The sequence below is a fragment of the Rhinatrema bivittatum genome, chromosome 4 (genome assembly GCF_901001135.1).
Source record: "Rhinatrema bivittatum chromosome 4, aRhiBiv1.1, whole genome shotgun sequence".
Lineage (NCBI taxonomy): Eukaryota > Metazoa > Chordata > Amphibia > Gymnophiona > Rhinatrematidae > Rhinatrema > Rhinatrema bivittatum.
In genome coordinates, this window is record NC_042618.1 from 358,531,937 (window position 1) to 358,553,508 (window position 21,572).

Here is a 21,572-nt window from a genome sequence, read left to right on the forward strand (position 1 = left end):
GTATACCTAGGTTTGTAGCTTGACGTGTTATGGGTATAGTGGTGTTTATTGACAGATGTGGTGGTGGACCTATTGAAGTATCTGAAATAAAGGATAAATGTATAATTTCAGTTTTTGAGGAGTTTAATTTTAGCCGGTTATGAGAAAACCAGGAGTTTATGGTGGATAAATAGAGAGAGACCAAAGATAGTGTTGCTGACCAAGATGTTTTATATGGGACATAGAACTGAATATCATCTGCGTAGATTTTGAATTGTAGATTAAGAGAAGATAAAATGTTACATAGCGGTAGGAGATATATATTGAACAGAATGGGGGACAATGATGAACCTTGAGGGACGCTAGAATTAATGATGTAAGGAGTGGAAGAGTGATGGTTGTAATTAACTTGTTGGGGACGATCTGAGAGAAATGATGAGAACCAATTCAAGACTGTTCCTGTAATACCTATAGATTTTAAACCTGAAATGAGAATTTGATGATCCACTGTATCGAAAGCAGATGAAATATCTAAAAAAACTATAATGTAATCCGTGTATAGTCAAAAGTGCGGAAGAAAGTGTCGAAAGAGCATAGTAAAAGTGTTTCTGTAGAATGTCCTTTTCTAAATCCATGTTGATTAATATGAAGAATATTGTGCTCTGTGAGAAAATCAGTTAATTGATGTAGTACTGCAGATTCTATTAATTTTGCCAGGGAGGTAAGAGAAGCAATTGGTCTGTAATTGTTGAGATCTGATGTTTCTTTAGCTTTTGATTTTAGAATAGGTAGTATGGAGGTCTTTTTCAAGATATGGGGGAATTCTCCGGTTTCTAGGGATTGGTTAACCAAAAGACTGAGAAAAAAGCAAGCCTCTTGTTTGAGGGCTTTGAAGAAAGTTCCAGAGCAGGGATTGTAAGGAGAATTAGAGGGTTTATGATTACTTATGATGTTGAGAATAGAACTTTCTTGAACAGGAGAAAATTGTGACCAGGTATGGTTGAGGTCTGCCTTTCCCTGTGTAGGGTAGGGCAGCTTAGAGAATTCCTTTGAGATATTAGATACCTTTGTTTCAAAGTGTTTTGCTATTTTATTGCAGAAGTTAGTGTCAGAATATAAGACATTTTCGTTGTACGGGGTGGTGAGGGATTTTACAATATTGAACAGTGTATTGGGATTACCATTGGCTTTGGAAATGATATTTGCGTAGTAAAGTTTTTTTGCCAAGTTTATTTCTTTGTTATAACGGCGTAAAGTGCAGCGATATGCGTTTTTTGTTTCAGTGGTTCTTGTGATTCGCCATTTTCGCTCTAATTTCCTGAGGAGAGTTTTGAGAGTGTATAGGGATTTTGTATACCAGGGGGCAGTGGTTTTCTTTCTATTGTTACATTTTATTGACTTAAAAGGGGCTATGACATCTAAAGTGTTTGTAATCGCTGTATTCCAGGATATTACTGTGTCGTTTATATCAGAAGACAAAATGGTAGGTAGGTTTGGAGAAACTGTTTCTACGAAGGTATCAATAGAAATGAATTTCCTTTTGTGTATTGTCAACTGTTTCTTTAGAGATGTGTTTTTGTGGTTATTAATATTGAGGGAGAAATGGATTCTATAATGATCTGACCAGGGAATAGGAACAGCTGTAATGTCGGACAAGTGGGTCCTAACCATCATTCGAGAGGGATACTATCTGGACTGCCACAGCATCCCTCCAGACAAATTTGTGAGATCACCGTGCCACTCCCTCTCCAAGAGAATGGCAGTGGAAACCACACTGACAAAACTACTCTGCCTAAAGGCGATAACCCCGGTGCCTACGCACCAACAAAATATTGGTCACTATTCCATCTATTTTATCGTTCCCAAGAAGGAAGGAACATCCTGGACCTCAAGACAGTCAGTCGTTACCTGAGGGGTACCACACTTCCACATGGAAACCCTACATTCAGTCATAAGGGCAGCACAGCTGGGAGAATTCCTGATTTCACTGGCTCTGTCCGAAGCCTATCTCCACATCCCAGTCCATCACAACCATCAGCACTTTCTACGCTTTGCTATACTGGACCATCATTACCAGTTCCGGGTGCTACCCTTCGGACTAGCGACCGCCCCTCGGACCTTCACCAAAATCATGGTAGTAGTAGTGGCAGCAACACTGAGGAAAAAAGGAATCCTCATTCACCCTTACCTGGACGATTGGCTGATCAGGGCAAAATCTCCAGAGGAAAGTCACCAGGCGACCACCAGAGTCAAGAATCTGCTGCAGAATCTCGGGTGGGTCGTCAACACAGCCAAGAGCTGCCTGCAGCCCTCACAATCCCAAGGTATAGAACTACCTCGTCCTCGGTCTCATGACATCAACCCTGGAAGTCGTGCCATGGGCAAGGGCCCACATGCGCCCACTACAACGTTCCCTACTGTCACGATGGAATCAGACATCCCAGAACTACTCCATTCACCATTCACCACCAGCTCCAGCTACCAGCAAGGGAGTAAAACTATCCCCAACGAACTGGATCTTGCTCACCACGGATGCGAACCTGTGAGGGTGGGGAGCCCACTGTCAGGACCTGATGGCCCAGGGACAATGGGACAAGGAAGAGGCGGGATGGAACATAAACCGGCTGGAAGCCCGAGCAGTCAGACTAGCCTGTCTACGATTCAGCCAAAGACTCCAGGGCGAGTCTGTCAGTCATGTCTGACAACGCCACTACAGTTACCTACATCAGCCAACGGAGGAACCAGAAGCCAACAGGTGTCCCTGGAGATAGACCCCCTCATGGCGTGGGCGGAAAGAAACCTGCAAGGCATCTCAGCCTCACACATCGTGGGAAAAGACGTCTCTGCGGACTACCTCAGCAGAGACAGTCTAGACCCAGAGGAATGGACGCTGTTGACTACAGCCTTCCAGTTGATAGTAAACCGCTGGCGAACCCCAGTCATGGATCTACTGGCAACCTGGTCCAACGCCCAAGTTCCCAAGTTCTTCAGCTGCAGATGAGAACCACAATCCCGGGGAATCGATGACCTCGTACAGACCTGGCCACAGGAAGACCTGCTGTATGCTTTCCCCCAATGCCACTACTGGGCAGGATCATCCGCAAGATAGACCACCACAGGGGACTAGTACTTCTAGTAGCCTCGGACTGGTCAAGAAGGCCATGGTACGCAGACATGCGAAGACTTCTTGCTGGGAAGCCTCTGTGCCTACCTCCACACAGGAACTTTCTCCAGCAAGGACCGATCCTCCATGAAGACCCGACTCTATTCTCTCTTACGGCCTGAAGAAAAGCGACACTGTAAGGCAGTGATTGACACCTTGCTCCGAACACGCAAGTTCTCCACTTCTCTAGCTTACATACGAATATGGAGAGTATTCGAAGCCTGGTGTGAAGACCGTGAGATCCTTCCGCGTATAGTCAAAATTCCCATGATCCTGGAATTTCTGCAGGATGGCTTGAAGAAGGGGTTGTCCCTCAACTCCCTCAAGGTTCAGGTGGCCGCGCTGGCCTGCTTCCGAGGCAAAGTGGACGGCATCAGCCTATCAACCCATCCAGATGTTTCCTGCTTCCTGAGAGGGTCAAACAAATCCGACCACCATTAAAGTGGCCGGTGCCCCTATGGAATCTCAATCTAGTACTAGACTTCCTAGCAGGAATCTCCTTCAGACCAACATGCAGCCTGTCACTACATCTACTGACCTTGAAGACTGCATTCCTAGTGGCAATATGTTCAGCTCATTGTATCTCTGAGCTTCAAGCTCTATCTTGTTGGGAACCGTTCCTCAGGTTCACACCGGGAGCCATACAGCTACGCACTGTTCCCTCCTTCCTACCGAGGATGGTTTCTCAGTTTCATCTAAACCAAACCAGCTCGCTGCCATCTCCAGATGAACATAAGGACTCTGAAGACTCGCGCCTTCTTCGCCATCTAAATGTCGGCAGACTCCTAGTCCAATACCTGGAAAGATCGGAATCTGTGTGAAAGACGGATCACCTATTCGTCCTTCATAGCGGGAAGAAACAGGGGGACGTGGCCTCACGGGCAACCATAGCCTGATGCGTCAAAGAAGTAATCGAGGCGGCCTACATAGAGGCAGGGAAGCCCCGACCTCTGCAAGTCAAGGCCCATTCAACAAAAGGCCCAGGCAGTGTCCTGGGCGGAAACCAAGATGCTGTCGCCTACCGAGATCTGTCGGGTGGCAACATGGTCCTCCATACACACCTTCTCCAGGTTCTACTGCCTGGATCTCCAGGCCCGGAAGGACACAACCTTTGTGAAGGCAGTACTAAATGGGCCAAGGGCAGCCTCCCGCCCTGATCGGGAGTAGCTTTTGTACATCCCATTGGTCCTGGGTCCATCTGGCTCATGCTAGGAAATGGAGAAATTACTTACCTGATAATTTCGTTTTCCTTAGTGTAGACAGATGGACTCAGCACCCCGCCCACAGTTACCTGGGAATCTCGGGTGAAAAACCCCGAGAACAAGACAAGCACGGGTAAGCAAGGTATTACCCCTAGTTCAAGACACCCATAGTTGCCGGGTGTCTGCGTTATCCGGATGAGTGCACTGGCGGTTTCCAGTTTGGAAATCAGTTGAACCAGTCTGGTTAATCAAGTTAATCAATTTATTAGAGCACACATATATCCCAGTTGCTTTTCGAGGAGAATACAGAAGGGTTAAGCTTCCTGCACGGGTATATGTAGGCTGACGTCAGCTTTGAAATCTGACTCTGTCTCCCATCTGCTATTAGGAGTACACTATACCCATTGCTCCTGAGTCCATCTGTCTACACTAAGGAAGAAAAAATTATCAGGTAAGTAATTTCTCCAATGCTTATGCTTTTTCCTATTTTCTTCAGATGGATCCTTCCAATTTTTGAAGGATGTTTTTTTAAATAAAAATAGCCTCTTTCACCTCACCTTTTAACTATGCCAGTAATCATTTGGTCTTTCTTATACCTTTGTTAATGTGTGGAATACATCTGGACTGTGCTTCTAAGATTGTATTTTTAAATAATGCCCATGCCTGTTGTACATTTTTAACCTTTGCAGCTGCACCTTTCATTTTTTTCTAACTATTTTCCTGATTTTATTAAAGTTTCCCTTTGAAAATTTAATGTTAGAGCTGTAGATTTATGTATTGTCCTCCTTCCAGTCATTACTTTAAATTTGATCATGTTATGATCACTATTTCCAAGTAGCCTACCCACTGTTACCTTTCTTACCAAATCCTGCATTCCACTAAGAATTAGATCTAAAATAGCTCCCTCTCTCGTCTGTTCTTGACTCAGTTGTTCCATGAAGCAATCATTTATTCCACCCAGGAACTTTGTCTCTAGCATGTCCTGAAGTTACTTTTACCCAGTCAATACTGAGGTAATTGAAATCTCCCATTATTACTGCATTGCCAAATTAGATAGCTTCCATGTTTTCTCTTAGCATTTCATAGTCTGTGTCATCATTTTGGCCAGGTAGATGATAGTATATACTCCTGTCACTATACTCTTACCCATTACACATGGGATTTCTAACCATATAGATTCAACTGAGCATTTAGTCTCTAGGAGGCCTTAAACTGTAAGATGCAGAGCATTGGTGAACCATCAACTGCATCGTTAATCTCTGCAGATGGATGTCCAATCCCTGTTGGAATACATGCTGGCACCTGGCAGAAGGGCTTGGTTGCTAGAGGGAAATAGACATTGGGAGCTGCCTCATCCAGGTAATTTCCAGCCCACTGAGGGAAGAAGCTTCACCAAGGTGCAGGAATACATTGTAGTCTAAGTCCCAATAGACAAGTGCTGTCATCTGAAGTCTTGTTTGTTAGGCGGGCGAGGTCCAGGTCCACACCTCTGATATGTGTACTAGTCAGCTTGGACTTGAATTACTCCTAGGGGAAATGGCTGTGGATCTGAGGATTTCTCCAATCAGGAGGGGTTAACAGGTCAGACCCATCTCTTCCAAGGAAAAGAGAAGGATTACTCCACAGGATTGTTCCTTTGTCAATTTTAAGAGAATGGTAGATGCCATTCTATATACATCACAAAAGGAGGAAGAGTCCAGGGCTAGGAGCTTGACATCTTTCATTTTGTGGACCCTTCAAAGGATATGTTATGGAAGCAAGAGTTCACAGCTTTTGCAGGGAAAATGGGTCCCAGTCATAGTCAATACTGGCACCTTCTGACTGGTTAGGATGCATATGTACTGGGTTCTGGAGGAAATCATCTGTGTTTCCTTGCTAAAGATAGTTAAATTATATTTTTTGAAAAATGCTGCTGTGCCCTGAAAAATAGTTTGCAACTATACTGGTGGGGTTTTTTTGTTGTTGCAATGTCCATTGCTTTAAGAGGACACGAAAGAAATGGCCCAGCCTAATCTCAGATCATTGTCTATTTATAAAACAGTTGTGTTCATAAGTAAAATACTGTTTTGCTTAGTATGGATTCCTTGAAAAGACACTGCATGCTAGTCTGAGAGCAGGCACACAGAAAAAAAAAAGTATGTTTACACAGTGACTTATCTCCAGGGAAATATAATATAGTTCATTCTCTTGGTTTGATCTCATGCTGTAATTAAAGGAAGCTAATGCATGTGATAGTTTTCCCTTAAACAGTTTGATGGGTTTACTGCATTTGTATCCTTACAAGTATCAGGTGCGTGGGAGCTCAGATCGAAGTGGGATCAATGAAATAAAGAACAAAAATCCAGAAAGCCCATAAAAAGTGTGTGTATGTGTGTTATGTCTTTTCTCAGGGCTTGAGTTCCAAACATTTCCTTTTTAGGCTGAAACATGTTGCTAGTGCTTTTCTTTATGCAGTAGTATTGTTAGCTTTTCTTTATCTAAGACAGTTAAAACAGTTCACTGCTCAACAGTTACTGAATTACCTCTAGCTATCTAGGGGTAGGTTATAAGACCACTAGCATATCTGCAACATCCCTACTGTTTCAGGGGAAAAAAAATGCCAAACACGATGTAGAAGTTAATTTGGAAAAGGTTGCGGAATATACATTTTAAAAAAACATCATAGCTACATTTTCCACTTGGGTGGCACCAAATTAGCTGACCATGTTTTGCAGCAGAGTTTACTTGACTTTGATGCTTGAGACCTGTAAAATGAGTGATAAATAGTTTGGCTCAATCATAGTAAAAAAAAATGCATTTCACCTTAAAGCACTAGGCTAATTTAGATATGCTTAGCCCTCTGGATGAGTGTCTTTTGGCAGTTGGCATACACATTCGCGCATCCGTGTGCATGCACACATCACCGTCCACCGTGTAGACATGGGAACCTATGTGCATAACTCAGGGGCTGGTAGGGTGCACAGGGCACTGGAGGCAAGCATAGCGACTTCTGGGCCCACAGAAGTAGAAGGAGGCAGAGGAACTCCCAAACATCAACAAGTAGGAGGAGCAAAAGAAAACGAGTGCTCGGGTTGGACTGGGAGGAGGGTTGAGAGTGCTGTGGGATCGAATAGATGGTGATGTCATTGCTCTGCTTGCTAGTCACAGAGCAGATTTGGTGGGTGTCTGCTAGTGATTTATAACAGTGAAGTCAGTTTTATTCAAGTGTGATAATCTGGCTTTATTTTTGCTTGTATTATGTGATTGATATTTTCTCACAGGACAAGCAGGATGGTAGTCCTCACATATGGGTGACATCACAGAATGGAGCCCAATCACGGAACACAATTTGTCAAAGTTTCTAGAACTTTGACTGGCACCTACTGGGCATGCCCAGCAATGCACTGACCCTGCATCCAGCAGGGGTCCCCCTTCGGTCTCGTCTTATAGTAAAAAGTATGTGTGAAAAATAAAATAAAACGTAAGCAAAACCAACTCCGTGGGTGGCAAGCGGGTTTCGTGAGCACTAACATCCTGCTGTCCTGTGAGAACACCTGTTACAGGTAAGCAACTCTGCTTTCTCACAGGACAAGCAGGATGGTAGTCCTCACATATGGGTGAGTACCGAGCTGATGCCCGAGCAAAGCACCAAATGCACCCAAAGACGTGCAACAGGCACAACAACGGGTGGAGATCTTCCTTTTCTCTGTCCTTCTATAATCTTGAACATATATATGTCCGCTTCTTAATATTTCTTCACAGGGCCCTGTCATTGGGTCTCAGTGCTGGTGGACCCCTGGATGCTTCAGTCCCAACCCCCTCCTGTTTCTTGGAGCTATCATCAGAGGATGACTCAGTCCAAGGAATCAGAGGAACTGCCAGTGCTAGAATCTGACCTGGCTTTGTTTGCATTTGTCTTCTTGCTTGCCTAATTTTTTGAACTTCACCCCCTTCCCCACAGTCTGCATCTCCCCAGCAACACCTGATGACTCAACTGTTTGGTCTACTCTGTTTAGTTGTGTTATCACTTGACGCTGCGCTTGAGGGTATTCTGTCAGAATCTAGTGTGTCTCCCTCACCATGCTGTGCTGCATTGGGACTTACCGCTGAGGCTATCAGGAGTGGCATCGTGGCCAGTGTTGCCGCAGTTTGTGCTTTTGGCGATGTTTTGATTGCGGGGGTCGTCATGCACTCTTGTGGCCCTCCTATTGAAGCTGTCTCAGTCATGATTTGTCTTGACCCCCTACTGGGGAAAACTGCAGACCCTATACCGCTGAGCAATAATTTTCGCAACTGCTGTAACCCGGGTAAGAGATGGGGAACCATCTTAGTACCTGGCCTGGGGTTTCTGAGCTCATGGAGCCATGTGGAAAATTGATGGCCTGGGCCCACACGTAGCTGGCCATCTGGGGCAGTGGTGTGAAGGAACCCATGGAGGCCCAACTTTGAACAGGTTTCAATAAGGGCTTTTTATGGGGAAGCCCATGTGGGACCCAGGCCAGGACATGCCGCTTCCCAGCTGAAACGCTGGCTGCAATCCCCGGTCCCTTCTCCACACCCTTCGGGAATCTCATTGCTGTCTGTACTCCGGGGGTAAGAGGACGGGAGGGAGCACGTGACTGGTATGTGAGATCCAGCTCGGGGCAGTTTGGTGTCTGTGCAAACCCCCAGGCTCTGGTGTGCGGTCCTGCCCATCGGTGGTAACTGACTCGTCCCTCTGACAGCACATCGGCGGCTCTTCTTTGTCCCTGGTGGCGCCTCTCCGCGTGCCCGATCTTAATAGCCGGGACTGAGAATCAACTATGGCACTCTTTGCAGGTGCTCCGCTCTTTTAAAAAAAAAACCAAAAAAAACAGCCACACTGCTTGCCCCACTGGATCGCTGGCGGTTAAACAGAGGGGAAGCAACTGACACTGACTTCAGGCTCCCTAACATGCCATGATTACTTGGGACGGTGTTGGGGGGAGGGGGGGGGCAGTTTGATCTGCTGCATTTCAAAAAATACGCATGTCCGGCCATCTGAGAGCGAAGCGGCAGGCTCCAGTGCCACCCTCTTCCCGATCATGAGCCATTTCGTGCCGATGCGCATTACCTGGTCGCCAGCCAACTGCAATGCGGGAGCAAGGAGAAAGAGGCGAGATGAGGGAGGCAGGCCCCTTTAAATCGGCATGTGACATCATCATTCTGCACCTGGGCGCTGATCACGCGATGCGAGCCCTCGCGCGGGGGGGGGGGAGTGGGTCATACTACCCTGCAAATCTTTGTGAGGGGGGGGGGAGTGGAGGAGGTCCCGGCCCATGGCCTTGACGTTAGTTCGGGCCACCAGGCATTCCAGCATGTGCCCTTGTAATATTGCAGGTAAGAAATCACTGATGTGAGACAGCCACTAGATTACATTTTTAGAAAGCAGATAGAAATTTGTTTTGAGAGGGGTCACGTGATGCTGTGAAGGGAGCAGGATGTGTTTCAGATTAGCTCCCTTCGGGCCTACCCGCAATCCGCCCCCGACCTGCTGAACCCCAGCGCATCTGTTATTGTCTAGCATATGACTACAGCGCTTTAAGTGTGCTGTCTGGACTGGGCGAGCTTAAAAATGGCTATGTTGAGCTGGCTTTTGAAAAAAGAGAGAGAAAAAGTGAGAGCAGTGGATTCCAAGATGGCAAATGGGAAGCATGAGGCCTTGCCGGAGGCGGCTTTGGCAGAGATGTTGATAGCTGTGGTTACTGAGGTGGTGGAAAAAGCACTTGATTAAAAACTGGATGGGGAAGCTTGAGAGAGTTTTCGCCAAACTAGAAGCACTGCCTGGCTCGTTAAATTCGGCGGCTCAGAGACTCACGGAGATGGAACAATGTGTCTCGACGTTGGAAGATGGGATGCGCATCAACGACACCACAGCTACTACCGTGGTTAAATGATGTGAGATATACCGCACTAAAGGATTTTTTGACGTGTTTTGTGAGCGGTCTTATGGATTAAAGCTGAGAAGAATCTCCAATGTAGAAAAAAAGACCCCTTGATGCAGATATCGAAATGTGGATCCATGTTGGGGCACTGATGATTAAACAAAGATAAGTGTGGTTTTTAGTTTAGACTCTCCAAAAAACAGTGTTTAAATAGAAAGACTGCTCTAGTAGGGACCTTCGACAAAAAATGAAATAAACATACAAAAGTGAATAAGTAATAACAGAAAGAAGTTGGAGTTCTCAAGGTCTGGGTAAAGCTCTTTATTTGAAAAGTAACAATAATATAATAAAATAAAGTTGGACTTATGAGTAAAAACAGGATGAGAATCATACATTCTGGGTACTTGAAAGTCCTACAAAAAGAAAAAGCAAAGAAAAAGAGAGCATAAAGTGGTGGGGTAATTTAAGTATGACTGATTAGTTAAAATACTACTGGGAGATCACGGGAGAGAATATTTGGATTATGGCCAGTAGGTCAGCCATGTGAAGTCTCCTTAACTAGAGCAGCGACAGGACTCTTTCTGCTGTGAGGCAAGCTCTTAAGGCATACACACGAGTGCTGTTTCATGAGCCCTATTGGACTTTGGTCAATGGCAGAAGTACAGCCAGAGGCAGTTGCACCTAAGGCATGATATTTGAAATTAGACAGCCAATATTTGATGGGTGCTTGTTATTTGGTCCTCTTTATGCCGAGGGGTTATAGTTATGCAGTTATACAGTTATTGTTTGTGTACTGTTTCATAATGCTGTGGGTTTTGGGGGTTGGGAGTGGAGGGCAGGGGGCCCTAAGCATTACATCTGGTCACTCCAGACTCCTGGGCCTAGGAAGAGAACATGGGGTTCGAAAGAGGGGAGAGATGGGTAAGGCTATTAATAGCTTGGGTTTGGGTTATGGGGGAGGGCTTGGGGAGCGGTTAAGGGAGGGAGACATGGGAACAGTTTAGCTATCTGGTCAATGGGGACCTGTAACAGAAATAATGTGAGGGACATTTTCACTGTGCATCTGAACCACAGATTGAGGTATGAGGGCCACCCTAGGCTGGGGAAGTGTACCTCTTGGATTATGGAAGTGATCGAGTTCACACCATTTTGGCTGCTGGACAATGGCTAATAAACAGGGGTTGCGCATTATTACCTGGAATGTGTGTGGTTTGGGATTGCTTATTAAGAGACAAAAAGTATTAAGTATGTTGAAAGACACCATGCAGATCTAGTAATGCTTCAAGAAGCACATCTCAGCGATGCTGAACATAATAAACTTCGTAAATGGTGGGGGATATCTTTTGGGTGTCTTCTGGTTCACATAAAGTGGTGGTGGGAATTCTAATTGCTAAATCTTTGTCCTTTCAAAATACTGCAACATTTAGCAATCCGAATGGATGTTTTTTAGTTCTTAAAGGCTCGCTTCCGGGGAAGCCCATCAGAATTTGTAATGTCTATGCCCCGAACCAATATGATGGGTTCTTTCGTTCATTGTCAGAGACTTGGGGAGGACACCTCGATTCTTTTAATTTTGGGGGAGACCTAAACATTGTTAGTGACCTCCAGTTGGATAAATCAATCTCGGGCTCCACTAAGAGGGTGGCAGTTTAAAAAGGTATCCTTTGGCGTTTCCTGGCGTATCTTGCTAAAGATAAGAAGTTTCAGGACTTCTTGCAACAACGTTGGGATGACTTTACGCAAAATAACAAGAAACATGTGGTCGCGCAGTCTCTTTTTTGGGAGACGGGCAGAGCGGTCCTTCAGGGCGAGATTATAGCCTACTTAGCTCATAGGCGTCGATCCCTGGATGTCTAGATACTACGGTTAGAGCGCCAGGTTCATCGGGATCGCCGGCGTACGGCAGGTGGGTGTTCTGAGAAGGCCAAGACAGATTTGTTTCACTTTGGTGGCTCTGAAAATGCTTCTCCATTAATGCATGGTAAAAATCTGTTGTTAATTTCAGCTTTTCCAACATGGCCACAAAGCTGGAAAGTTATTGGCACATATGGTCAAATGGAAACTGGGCACTAAGTACATCTTGGCAGTCTGGGATGCAAACCAGAGAGTAGTTAATTCTCATGATAGATTATGTGGGGTCTTTTTAGATTACTATCAACATCTCTACACTCAGCAGACTGGGAACAAAGCAGCTAGGAAGAATTGTTTCCAAAGATTCACCCTACTGCAACTCAGATATGCAGCTTGCAAAACTGAATACTCCACGTCACTTAGAGGAAATCCAATATGGTATTTTGGGGGCTCCCTCATGCAAGGCCCCTGGACCCGACTGGTACGGGGGAGAGTTCTATAAAATTTTGCAAGATTGGGTTACCCCCTTAATGCTTCTTTATTATGCGCAGCTACTTGAACAACAGACGTTTCCACTACGTTAATAAGATGCTAATCTTATTAATGTAATCTTTTCTCTTTCGGAACTCTATTTCTCAAGCCTTCCGGACAACTTACATAGCAAAACTCTTTAATCACAAGGGTTATCCCTCTGTCCTTCTCTTTCTTCTATTCCCAAGTTTGATCTCCTTGTTATATGTAACTTTTTACCTCCTCTAATTATTTTACTGTTAAACAGTTGATAAGAATGTTTACCCCTTTGTTCAATGTAAACTGATTTGATATGACACCCGTCATGAAGGTCGGTATATAAAAACAATTAAATAAATAAAATAAATAAATAAATAATTGCTCTTAAAGATCCTCTTGATCAGAGTTCATACAGACCTATATCTTTATTAAATGTTTGTCAAACTACTTGCAAAAATGTGTCAATTGATTGGCCTCTATTCTCCCCTTGCTTATTGGTGAGCATCAGGTTGGGTTCGTGCAGGGGCGTCACCCGGTTTTTAACGTCCAGCAGGTTCTGACCTCTGTTGCTTGGGGTACAGCTCATGGGATACCCTCCCTGCTGATCAGTTTCGATGCTGAAAAGGCTTTTGATCGTGTGGCCTGGGACTATCATTTTGTTTTGTTTTGTTGGGTTTTTTTTTTACTTTGGAAGAATTTGGGTTTCGAGAGGAGTGGTTAAATATAGTTAGTCTACTTTATATTCTGCACCTAGTGCACAAATTATACTTAATGGCTCTCTTACTAACAAATTCTCTTTGCACTGCGGAATGCAATAGGGTTGTCCCCTTTCATCCATGCTGTTTATTTTGAGCCCCAACTCTAAGGGTCATTCAAGACAACACACGGATTTCATGCCTCTCAGTGGGTACCCAACATTTCAAGATTGTGGCCTTCACAGACTATCTGTTGGTCCACTTGAGTAGTCCAGTGGAATCTTTGGAATCCCTAATGGAGGAGTTCATATGTTTCAAATCTTTTTCTGGCTTTAAACTAAATGTCAACAATTTTGAGGCATTTGCTTATCCCGCACACTTTGATAGAATGAGGCCAGAGATTCTTGTTCCGATGGACCATGGAATCTTTCTGATATCTCTGTATTCAGCTGTCCACCTCTCTTGACCAGATTTATGATCTAAATATTCTCCCATTGTTAAAGTCCCTCAAATCTAAATTCTTAGATTGGATGGACCTACCACTCTTGGTGACGGGACGCATCAACTTATTTAAGATGATTGTATGGCCGCATTGGCTCTGTCCTGCAAAATTCGCTTCTTGTCCTCCAGAAGAGGGATGTTCGTTTAATATATGCCATGCTCTCCTGTTTCATATAGAAGAGTAAGATGGCTCGGATTGCAGTGGCCCATTTGGTGGAATCTTGGCAAAAGGGGTGTCTCAGTTTTCCGGACATAGAGGAGGAATATAACATGGCTTGCCTTTTGCGTCATGTAAAAGATTAGATATTTAACATTTTACCCCCCTGGGTATACAGAGAGAGTTGCTTGAGCCGCTCAGCCCCTCATATGTACTTCATGCCCGCATGGTTCTCTTGCCATCGGTTTTGCTTAGTAACATCCTTATTAGAGGCAATGCGGAATTCACCCCATTGCCCGCTATTCCGCCAGTAGCCGGAGCAGGGGATAGTATCTGTACTACAGCTAGTCGACTCCCAGGGAGGCATGGTGAAGTTCCAGGAATTAGTCACGACATGCTCTTTCTTCCAAAATTTTCTTTGCCTATCTCCAGTTGAGGCATTACGTTCTTTCTTTGTAGAAGGATCATATTCGGGATATTTTTGTTGATAGGTTTGAGGAATTTTTCCAAGTTGGGGATCTCATATATTCTGAAATCCCTAAATGGTTTAAAGCCTGAGGTCTCTTGCTCTCAGCTGCATGCTAAATGGGTAGCTGAGTCACCCACCTTGATGGAGTTTCCTCTCCTGCGTTCTATTAAACGTATACCCGAGCTGATGGAAGATGCCGCTTTGCGGGAGATGCAATACAAAATATTATATCAAGCATACTTACCACTTTTCTGGCTCCATAGAGTGGGTTTTTTAGCGTCCGAGTTCTGTGGCAAATGTAAGCTTGCCAAAGGCACCTTGGGGCATTGTTGCTGGGCTTGTGATATCATCCAAGCTTTCTGGGAGAAGATTCGCAAATATTTATCCTTCTTGCTCAAACAGTGGTATTTTCGTCAGAGGATATATTTTTTGATATAGCTTCTTTTTTTCAGGCCGGGGCAGGGATTAAGTGCCTTTTGATTCGTAAGGCTTGTCTTGGTGCCAAGCAGACCATACTTATGCACTGGTGCGAGCAGGAGCCTCCTAGCTTTTGGCTATGGAGGAACAAGAATCATATGGTATTGCAACTGGAGAATCAAACCACTACAAAATTGTTTAAAAGCAAATGCACTTTCATTAATGTCTGGCATCCCAACCTGCACAAATTATCTCCTAGGGCTAGAAGTGAATTGATTAATTAGCCATGAACATATCAGTTGAGTGGGATCCTTTGTTTTGGTCTCCTTTCTAGCTGTTAGTTGAGGAGGGGGTTGGAGGTAGAGTATCATAATATGTAAATGTCCTGTAGTGTACTTGTAACATGAAGGGTGTATCAGAAACAAATGCACCCTGCTGTTTTTCTTGTATTGTTAATGACCTTTGCATTAATAAAACAGATTTGAAATAAAATGTTTTGATGTGTGTGTTAAACTAGAGAGTATGGTGCCTTTTTGCACATGCCTCATATCCATGGCTTGGCAATTTGAGCCCCCTACTTCAGTACAGATGAGGAAAGAATTATAGATGTTGCGGAATTAGACTTATTATAAGAACAAAAGTGGCACTGTTTTCTAAATTGTAAGTCCCAGGAGGAACAAACTACATGGTCTCATGTGATTTGCTTCCTAGGCGAAAGAGTTTCTTGCTATGATGCACTAACACAAAATACTGTAGTAGTCAGTTGGTCCTCCTTGACCTATTGTTGCCAAGAGGTAAATGAATTATGACAATTAACAACTTTGTGTACCTAAAAATACAGCATTTGTTAGTCATAAGAAATAGTGAGGCAGCTAGATTCCTGGTAAACATAAAATGGAAGTTCTGTGTATTGCTTTGCCTAAAAAGTCTTTTTTTTTTTTTTTCTTTTTTGCCAACAGCCTACAGACTGTACACAGTAGTACCCAGGCTAGTTAAATTTGTTGACATGCTAACCAACTGGTACGTCCGGATGAATCGCAGAAGGTTAAAGGTATGCTGGACCCTTATTTATTAAATAACTGCATAATTTAAGAATTACTGTAGAGTAAATGACACTGTAATCACTTTTGAGGCTGTTCTATTAGAAAGATGATTTTTTATATTTTTAATTTAGTACTACTGTAAGAGTAACTTCTAATGTTATGGCAGGTATACAATTCATAGGCAAAAAAACAGCATAAGCCTACTTCTCAATAATGCAGTTCTGTTGGAACCAGAAACATTTTAAGAATATTAGAGATTTTTTGGATGATGCTTTTCACAAAATTGTGTATTTGGCCAGTGTTTTATACAAATGTGTATCATGATTTCATTCTTTGTGTACCGATATTTTTAATAGGAACATTTTTTTAAAAGAAATTTATCAAACAAGGGGTGGACTATTTTTTTGTGTGCTTTTTTTTTTTTTTTTTTTTAATTAAGCCCACTTTCCAAACATAACCTCATATGCGGGCTGATACAGGAAAAACCCGAGAGAGCGGGCAAGCGCCTGCTCAGGCCACTCTCCTGTGTGCGCGATTCAGTATTTTAATTTATTAAAATTAGGCCCGGCGGTAAAAAGAGGCGCTAGGGACACTACCGCGTCCCTAGCGCCTCTTTTTTGACGGAAGCGGCGGCTGTCAGCGAGTTTGACAGCCAGTACTCAGTTTTGCCGGTGTCAGTTCTTGAGCCCGCTGACAGCCACGGGTTCTGAAACCGAAGGCAAAATTGAGCGTCCAGTTTTCGACCCGCCAGCCGCGGGCCCATTTTAAATCTTTTTTATTTTTGACTTTTTTAAACTTTCGGGACCTCCGACTTAATATCGCCATGATATTAAGTTGGAGGGTGCACAGAAAAGCAGTTTTTACTGCTTTTCTGTGCACTTTCCCGGTGCCCATAGAAATTAGCACCTTCCTTTGGGTAGGCGCTAATTTCTGAAAGCAAAATGTGCGGCTTGGCTGCACATTTTGCTTTCTGAATCGTGCGGGAATACCTAATAGGGCCATCAACGTGCATTTGCATGTTGCGGGCGCTATTAGGTTCGGGGGGGTTGGACGCGCGTTTTGGACGCGCTATTACCCCTTACTGTATAAGGGGTAAAGCTAGCGTGTCCAAAACGCGCGTCCAAATGCCGGCTAACTCCATCGTAGCGCACTGGTACTGTATCGGCCTGATGGTAAGTAATTTCAGTTTTTGTTTATAGCAACATTTTTAACTTGCTTCTTTTCAATTAATAGTGTTGCTAATAAGAAAATACACAATTCATGGATGTAGCTGAGCTTTTGAGTATTTTTGTTTATATTGTGAATAACTATGGGCCTAAATAAAGGCTTTTTTCCTAGTGTTTAGCCAGATGGACAGGACCCCAATGGGTTATGCTCCCCTGCCAGCAGATGGAGAGAGTCAGGTTTCAAAGCTGACGTCACTCTACATCTCTGCAGTGACCTCAGCCCTTCAGTATTTCTCAGTCTCCAGCAGATTATGGATGTGCTTTCCCTATGGGATCGCTGTACTTTATGGAAGTACAGCGATCCCCATAGGGAAAGTACTACTTTTAAATTTGGAGAAGAAATTGAGCCCCACTGTCTTACAGTGATACCTAAAGGTCCCTTCTCTAGTTGAAAATTCCTGAGATGATTTCTGAAATCCCTCAGAGGTGTGCCTTGGTCCGGTAACCAGTTCCTGGCGAGGACTTGCTGCTTAAGCGGCTGAAAGACAATGGGTGCAGGAAACCGAGCATGGCAGCGATGGCCACCTTTCCTCATAGCCGGGTACAGTCTCAGTATTCATCCAGTAAGCGCTGAGCTCAGGTAAGTTTAAAAAAAAAAAAAATGAAGAGGATTTAGTTCCCGATTCAGAGACTTTGGAGGGGTTTCGGTAAGACTTCCTCCAGTCTCCTTGTTCGGCATGCCGTATCAACGTCGTTCCCGATCCCATTGGGGTAAGGGTAAATGGGCTTGCGAGTGGGTTGAGCGGCCTCGTGGTGGGCTAGGCCTTTCTTTAGACTTGGTAGGCACACCGCTTAGTAGGCCGGCGGTGCCATATTGCGCGCGTCTTTGTGCATGCTGTATTGCTCTCCATAAGAGCGTCTATATGAGCAGTGCATATAATGCATGCGTACATAAGTGCACAACTTACTAGGCGCAGAATACAAGTAAAGCTGGGTGCATGGGCTGTGCGTTTGCCTCACCACGGTATGCGAGGGCACCCGAAATCTGTGCGCATAAAGGTTTAAGTGTGAGCCGACTGAAAACTCATTTACCATCGCCAATGGCTCCAGCAGCAAAGAAACGTAAGTGCCTTTCTCTCTGTGCTGCTTGTCATATTAGGGCTGAACAGTCTGACCTGGATTCTTGCTTATATCAGCACTGTGAGAAAGCCCAGGGAGAGTTGGCCTCCCTGGACTTTTCTAAGCCTGGCTCATCCCATTCAGAGGATGGGTCAGCCACAGCCTTAACTGGAAGTATCCCGGATCTGACTAACCCTGGGACTGGGTCATCCATGGGAGAGGGAAATTTGGTGGCACCTAACCCAGTACCTCCTAGGCTAGGCATGTACCTAGCTGCCTTCTTTGGAATTTTTTCAAGGCCTTCAAGCCTTCATACAGGCGCAGTCTGCTACCTCACTTGCTCCTGTCTGGATGGAACCTCAACCGGTAAGCCCTCCCTCTCCCAGTCCTATCAGCAGACCTCAAGGCATGCCTCACCTCACCAAGGGTGTCCCTGGCAGGGACCTGGACAGCATGGATGAAGAGGATACACATTCCTTGGATGATGGGGAAGTTCCCCCTGGTTTAGAACTGTATCGGACCATGTTACGGTTTTTCCATAGAGACGAATTGTCGGCCCTGGTTTCCCAGAACCTGAAGATGCTGGGAATTCCTGGGGCAGACTCTGATGGAACCAAAGAAGAATCCCATTCTGATTTCCCTAAGAGAAGCCTCTTGGGTTTGATTGACCTGGAATGTGATGTGGATCCGGCAGCAAGAGAATGTTTGAATTTCCTTAAATTGGATGCGGTCTGTGCAGTCACTGCAAACAACTGTCCCAGGGGAGGGAGGAACGGCCTTAAAGAATGCACATGATAGATGATGGAGTCCATCCTTAAACAGGCCTTTGACGGAATAGCAATAACCTTACAGATTGCTTCTTGTGCCCTGGTAGCTCATTCATGCCTGCTCCGCTTTCGGGAGGTGGATGACTTGGGAGCAAATTCCAGAGTGGTTATGGAACCCACTGGCGCAGGCTTGGACCTAATCTGTACCTTGGCCAGAGGAGTGGCCTCAGTGGTGGAGGCCACAAGACATCTATGGCTACAGAATTGGTCAGCAGATGCAACCTCCAAGGCAAATCTCACAAAGATGCCCTTTAAAGGATCACTTCTCTTCGGAAGAGAATTGGAAAAGCTGGCCAGTAAATAGGGCAAATCTCCAGTTCCCCAGCTATCAGAAGATAAAGAGAAAGATGTTATAGCATCCTAGCCTATGAGGGGTTGTTCCAAGAGCTCCCAATGCTTTCACCCATACAGAAACTGAACATTTCAGAGGTCTCGGTCCTTTTGGAGCCAACAGTCCAAGAGAGGGGCAGGCTTAGGTTCAAGTTCATCCCAAATCCCACAATGAAATTTTGCCAACCCACCCTCAGAATGAGGAGATAGGGGGTCAACTGTCCCTCTTCTACCAATGGTAGGTCACGATCACTTCGGATAAATGGGTACTGGAGGTCATACGAGAAGGATATGCGCTGGAATTTCGAAGCATTCCTCGGGACATATTCATATCATCTCCTTGCTACTCCCAGCACAAGAAGCAGGGAATGGAGACTACCCTGTTAATGCTCCTCAAGATGAGGGCTATAATCCCAGTACCTGTGCCCCAGAAGAATACGGATTGTTATTCCATCTATTTCATTGTACCCAAGAAGGGAAGGTTCCCATCCTGGGCCTCAAGATTGTCAGCCGACATCTATGAGTGATTCATTTCCACATGGAAACCCTATGGTCTGTATAATGGCCACACAATCGGGAGGGTTCTTAACCTCCCTGGACCTATCCGAGGCCTACCTACATATTCCAATCCATCAAGAACATTGTTTCCTATGCTTTAATTTGAATCAGTCCATTTCATTACCATCTCTAGGTAAGCACAAGAATGCGGAAGAATACTGCCTCCGTCATTTCAATGTCAGTAGTCTTTTGGTGCGCTATCTGGAAGATTCAGAAGCGGTCTGAAAGACTGACCGCCTGTTTGTCCTTCATGGTGGAAGGAAACAGGGCGAACCAGCTTCGTGGGCTACCATAGCTTGCTGGATTAAGGAGGTGGTCACGGAAGCCTATGTGGAGGCAGGAAAATCAATAACCCTTTCAGGTTAAAGCTCATTCCACTAGGGCTCAGGCAGTCTCATGGTTGGAAGCTAGACTGCTGTCTCCCATTGACATTTGCCGAGGAGCAACATGGTCCTCCTTGCATGCCTTCTCCAGGTTCTGTCTCCTGGACGTTCAGGCCCGAGAGGACGCGGCCTTTGCAATGGCATTGTTAACGGGACCACGGGCAGCGTCCCGCTCCGATCGGGAGTAGCTTTTGTATGTTCCATTGGTCCTGAGTCCATCTGGCTACACACTAGGAAATGGTAGAAATTACTTACCTGATAATTTTGTTTTCCTTAGTGTAGGCAGATGGACTCAGCATACCACCCTTGGCTGCCCAAGAACGGTGCCAAGGATTCACCTGTGGAGTGGATATCTATTTCAAGAGATTATGGGTAAGCCATCATCCAGTCCCTAGATCAGGGCATCTGTAATCTTACTGGGGATCAGTGTTTGTTTGGTTGAGTACAGTTACAGTTATCCATTTTTAATCAATAGTATGTCCACAGTGGCTTTTGAAGAGAATACTGAATGGCTGAGGTCACTGCAGGGGTATGTCTAAGGTGACGTCAGCTTTGAAACCTGGCTCCATCTCCATCTGCTGGCAGGAGAGCATAACCATTGGTCCTGAGTCCATCTGTCTGCACTAAGGAAAACGAAATTATCAGGTAAGTAATTTCTCCATTGCCATTTATCGCTCTGTATCAGACCCTATTGATTTTTTTCCATGTCAGCCTTCCATATGGACCAATTATTCTAATCATCCTCTGTGGCTGAAAGAAAGAGATGTCTATTTTAGTTACTTCCAGTACTGTTTTTTAAACAGCTATTTGATATAAAATAGACTTTGGTTCAGTACTGAGAGCTATGACAGCTAATTTTGTAGCACACACTACCCTCCTCAGCCAATAGAATAGGGCCTGAAGAGTAACATATCAACTTTCTGTATATCACCAAATAGACCTATATATCACTGGATATAATTGTGACCTTTGTTTTCAGTTTTTATTTTTCCTGGAAATTTCTCACTGTTTATTACAACAAGGTCAAAAATTTATATTTATCCCAGGACAAGCAGGATGCTAGTTCTCACATATGGGTGACATCACTGACGGAGCCCTGTTGCGGGAAAACTTCTGTCAAAGTTTCTAGAAACTTTTGACTGGCACTGTGAGGCCACTGAGCATGCCCAGCATGCCATGATATTCTCTGCCACAGGGGTCTCACTCTAGTCTTCGTTTTTCCACGCTATTGAAAGCATCGCTGAGATAGGAGCCCTCTGAGTTTTATACTCAATTCTGACTGAAAAGTCATCTCTTAAAAATTTTCTCTACCTTAAGGGA

At 44.7% G+C, this 21,572-nt stretch overlaps 1 protein-coding gene across 2 annotated transcripts in view; it reads left to right on the plus strand.

Moving 5' to 3' along the window:
• Positions 1-21,572, plus strand: part of IARS (isoleucyl-tRNA synthetase) — a 600,554-nt gene that overhangs the window by 335,180 nt on the left and 243,802 nt on the right. For both annotated transcript variants that reach the window (XM_029600767.1, XM_029600766.1), the window contains exon 21: positions 15,786-15,877. In XM_029600767.1, the coding sequence (XP_029456627.1) occupies positions 15,786-15,877 (92 nt within the window). The remainder of the gene's footprint in view (positions 1-15,785; positions 15,878-21,572) is intronic.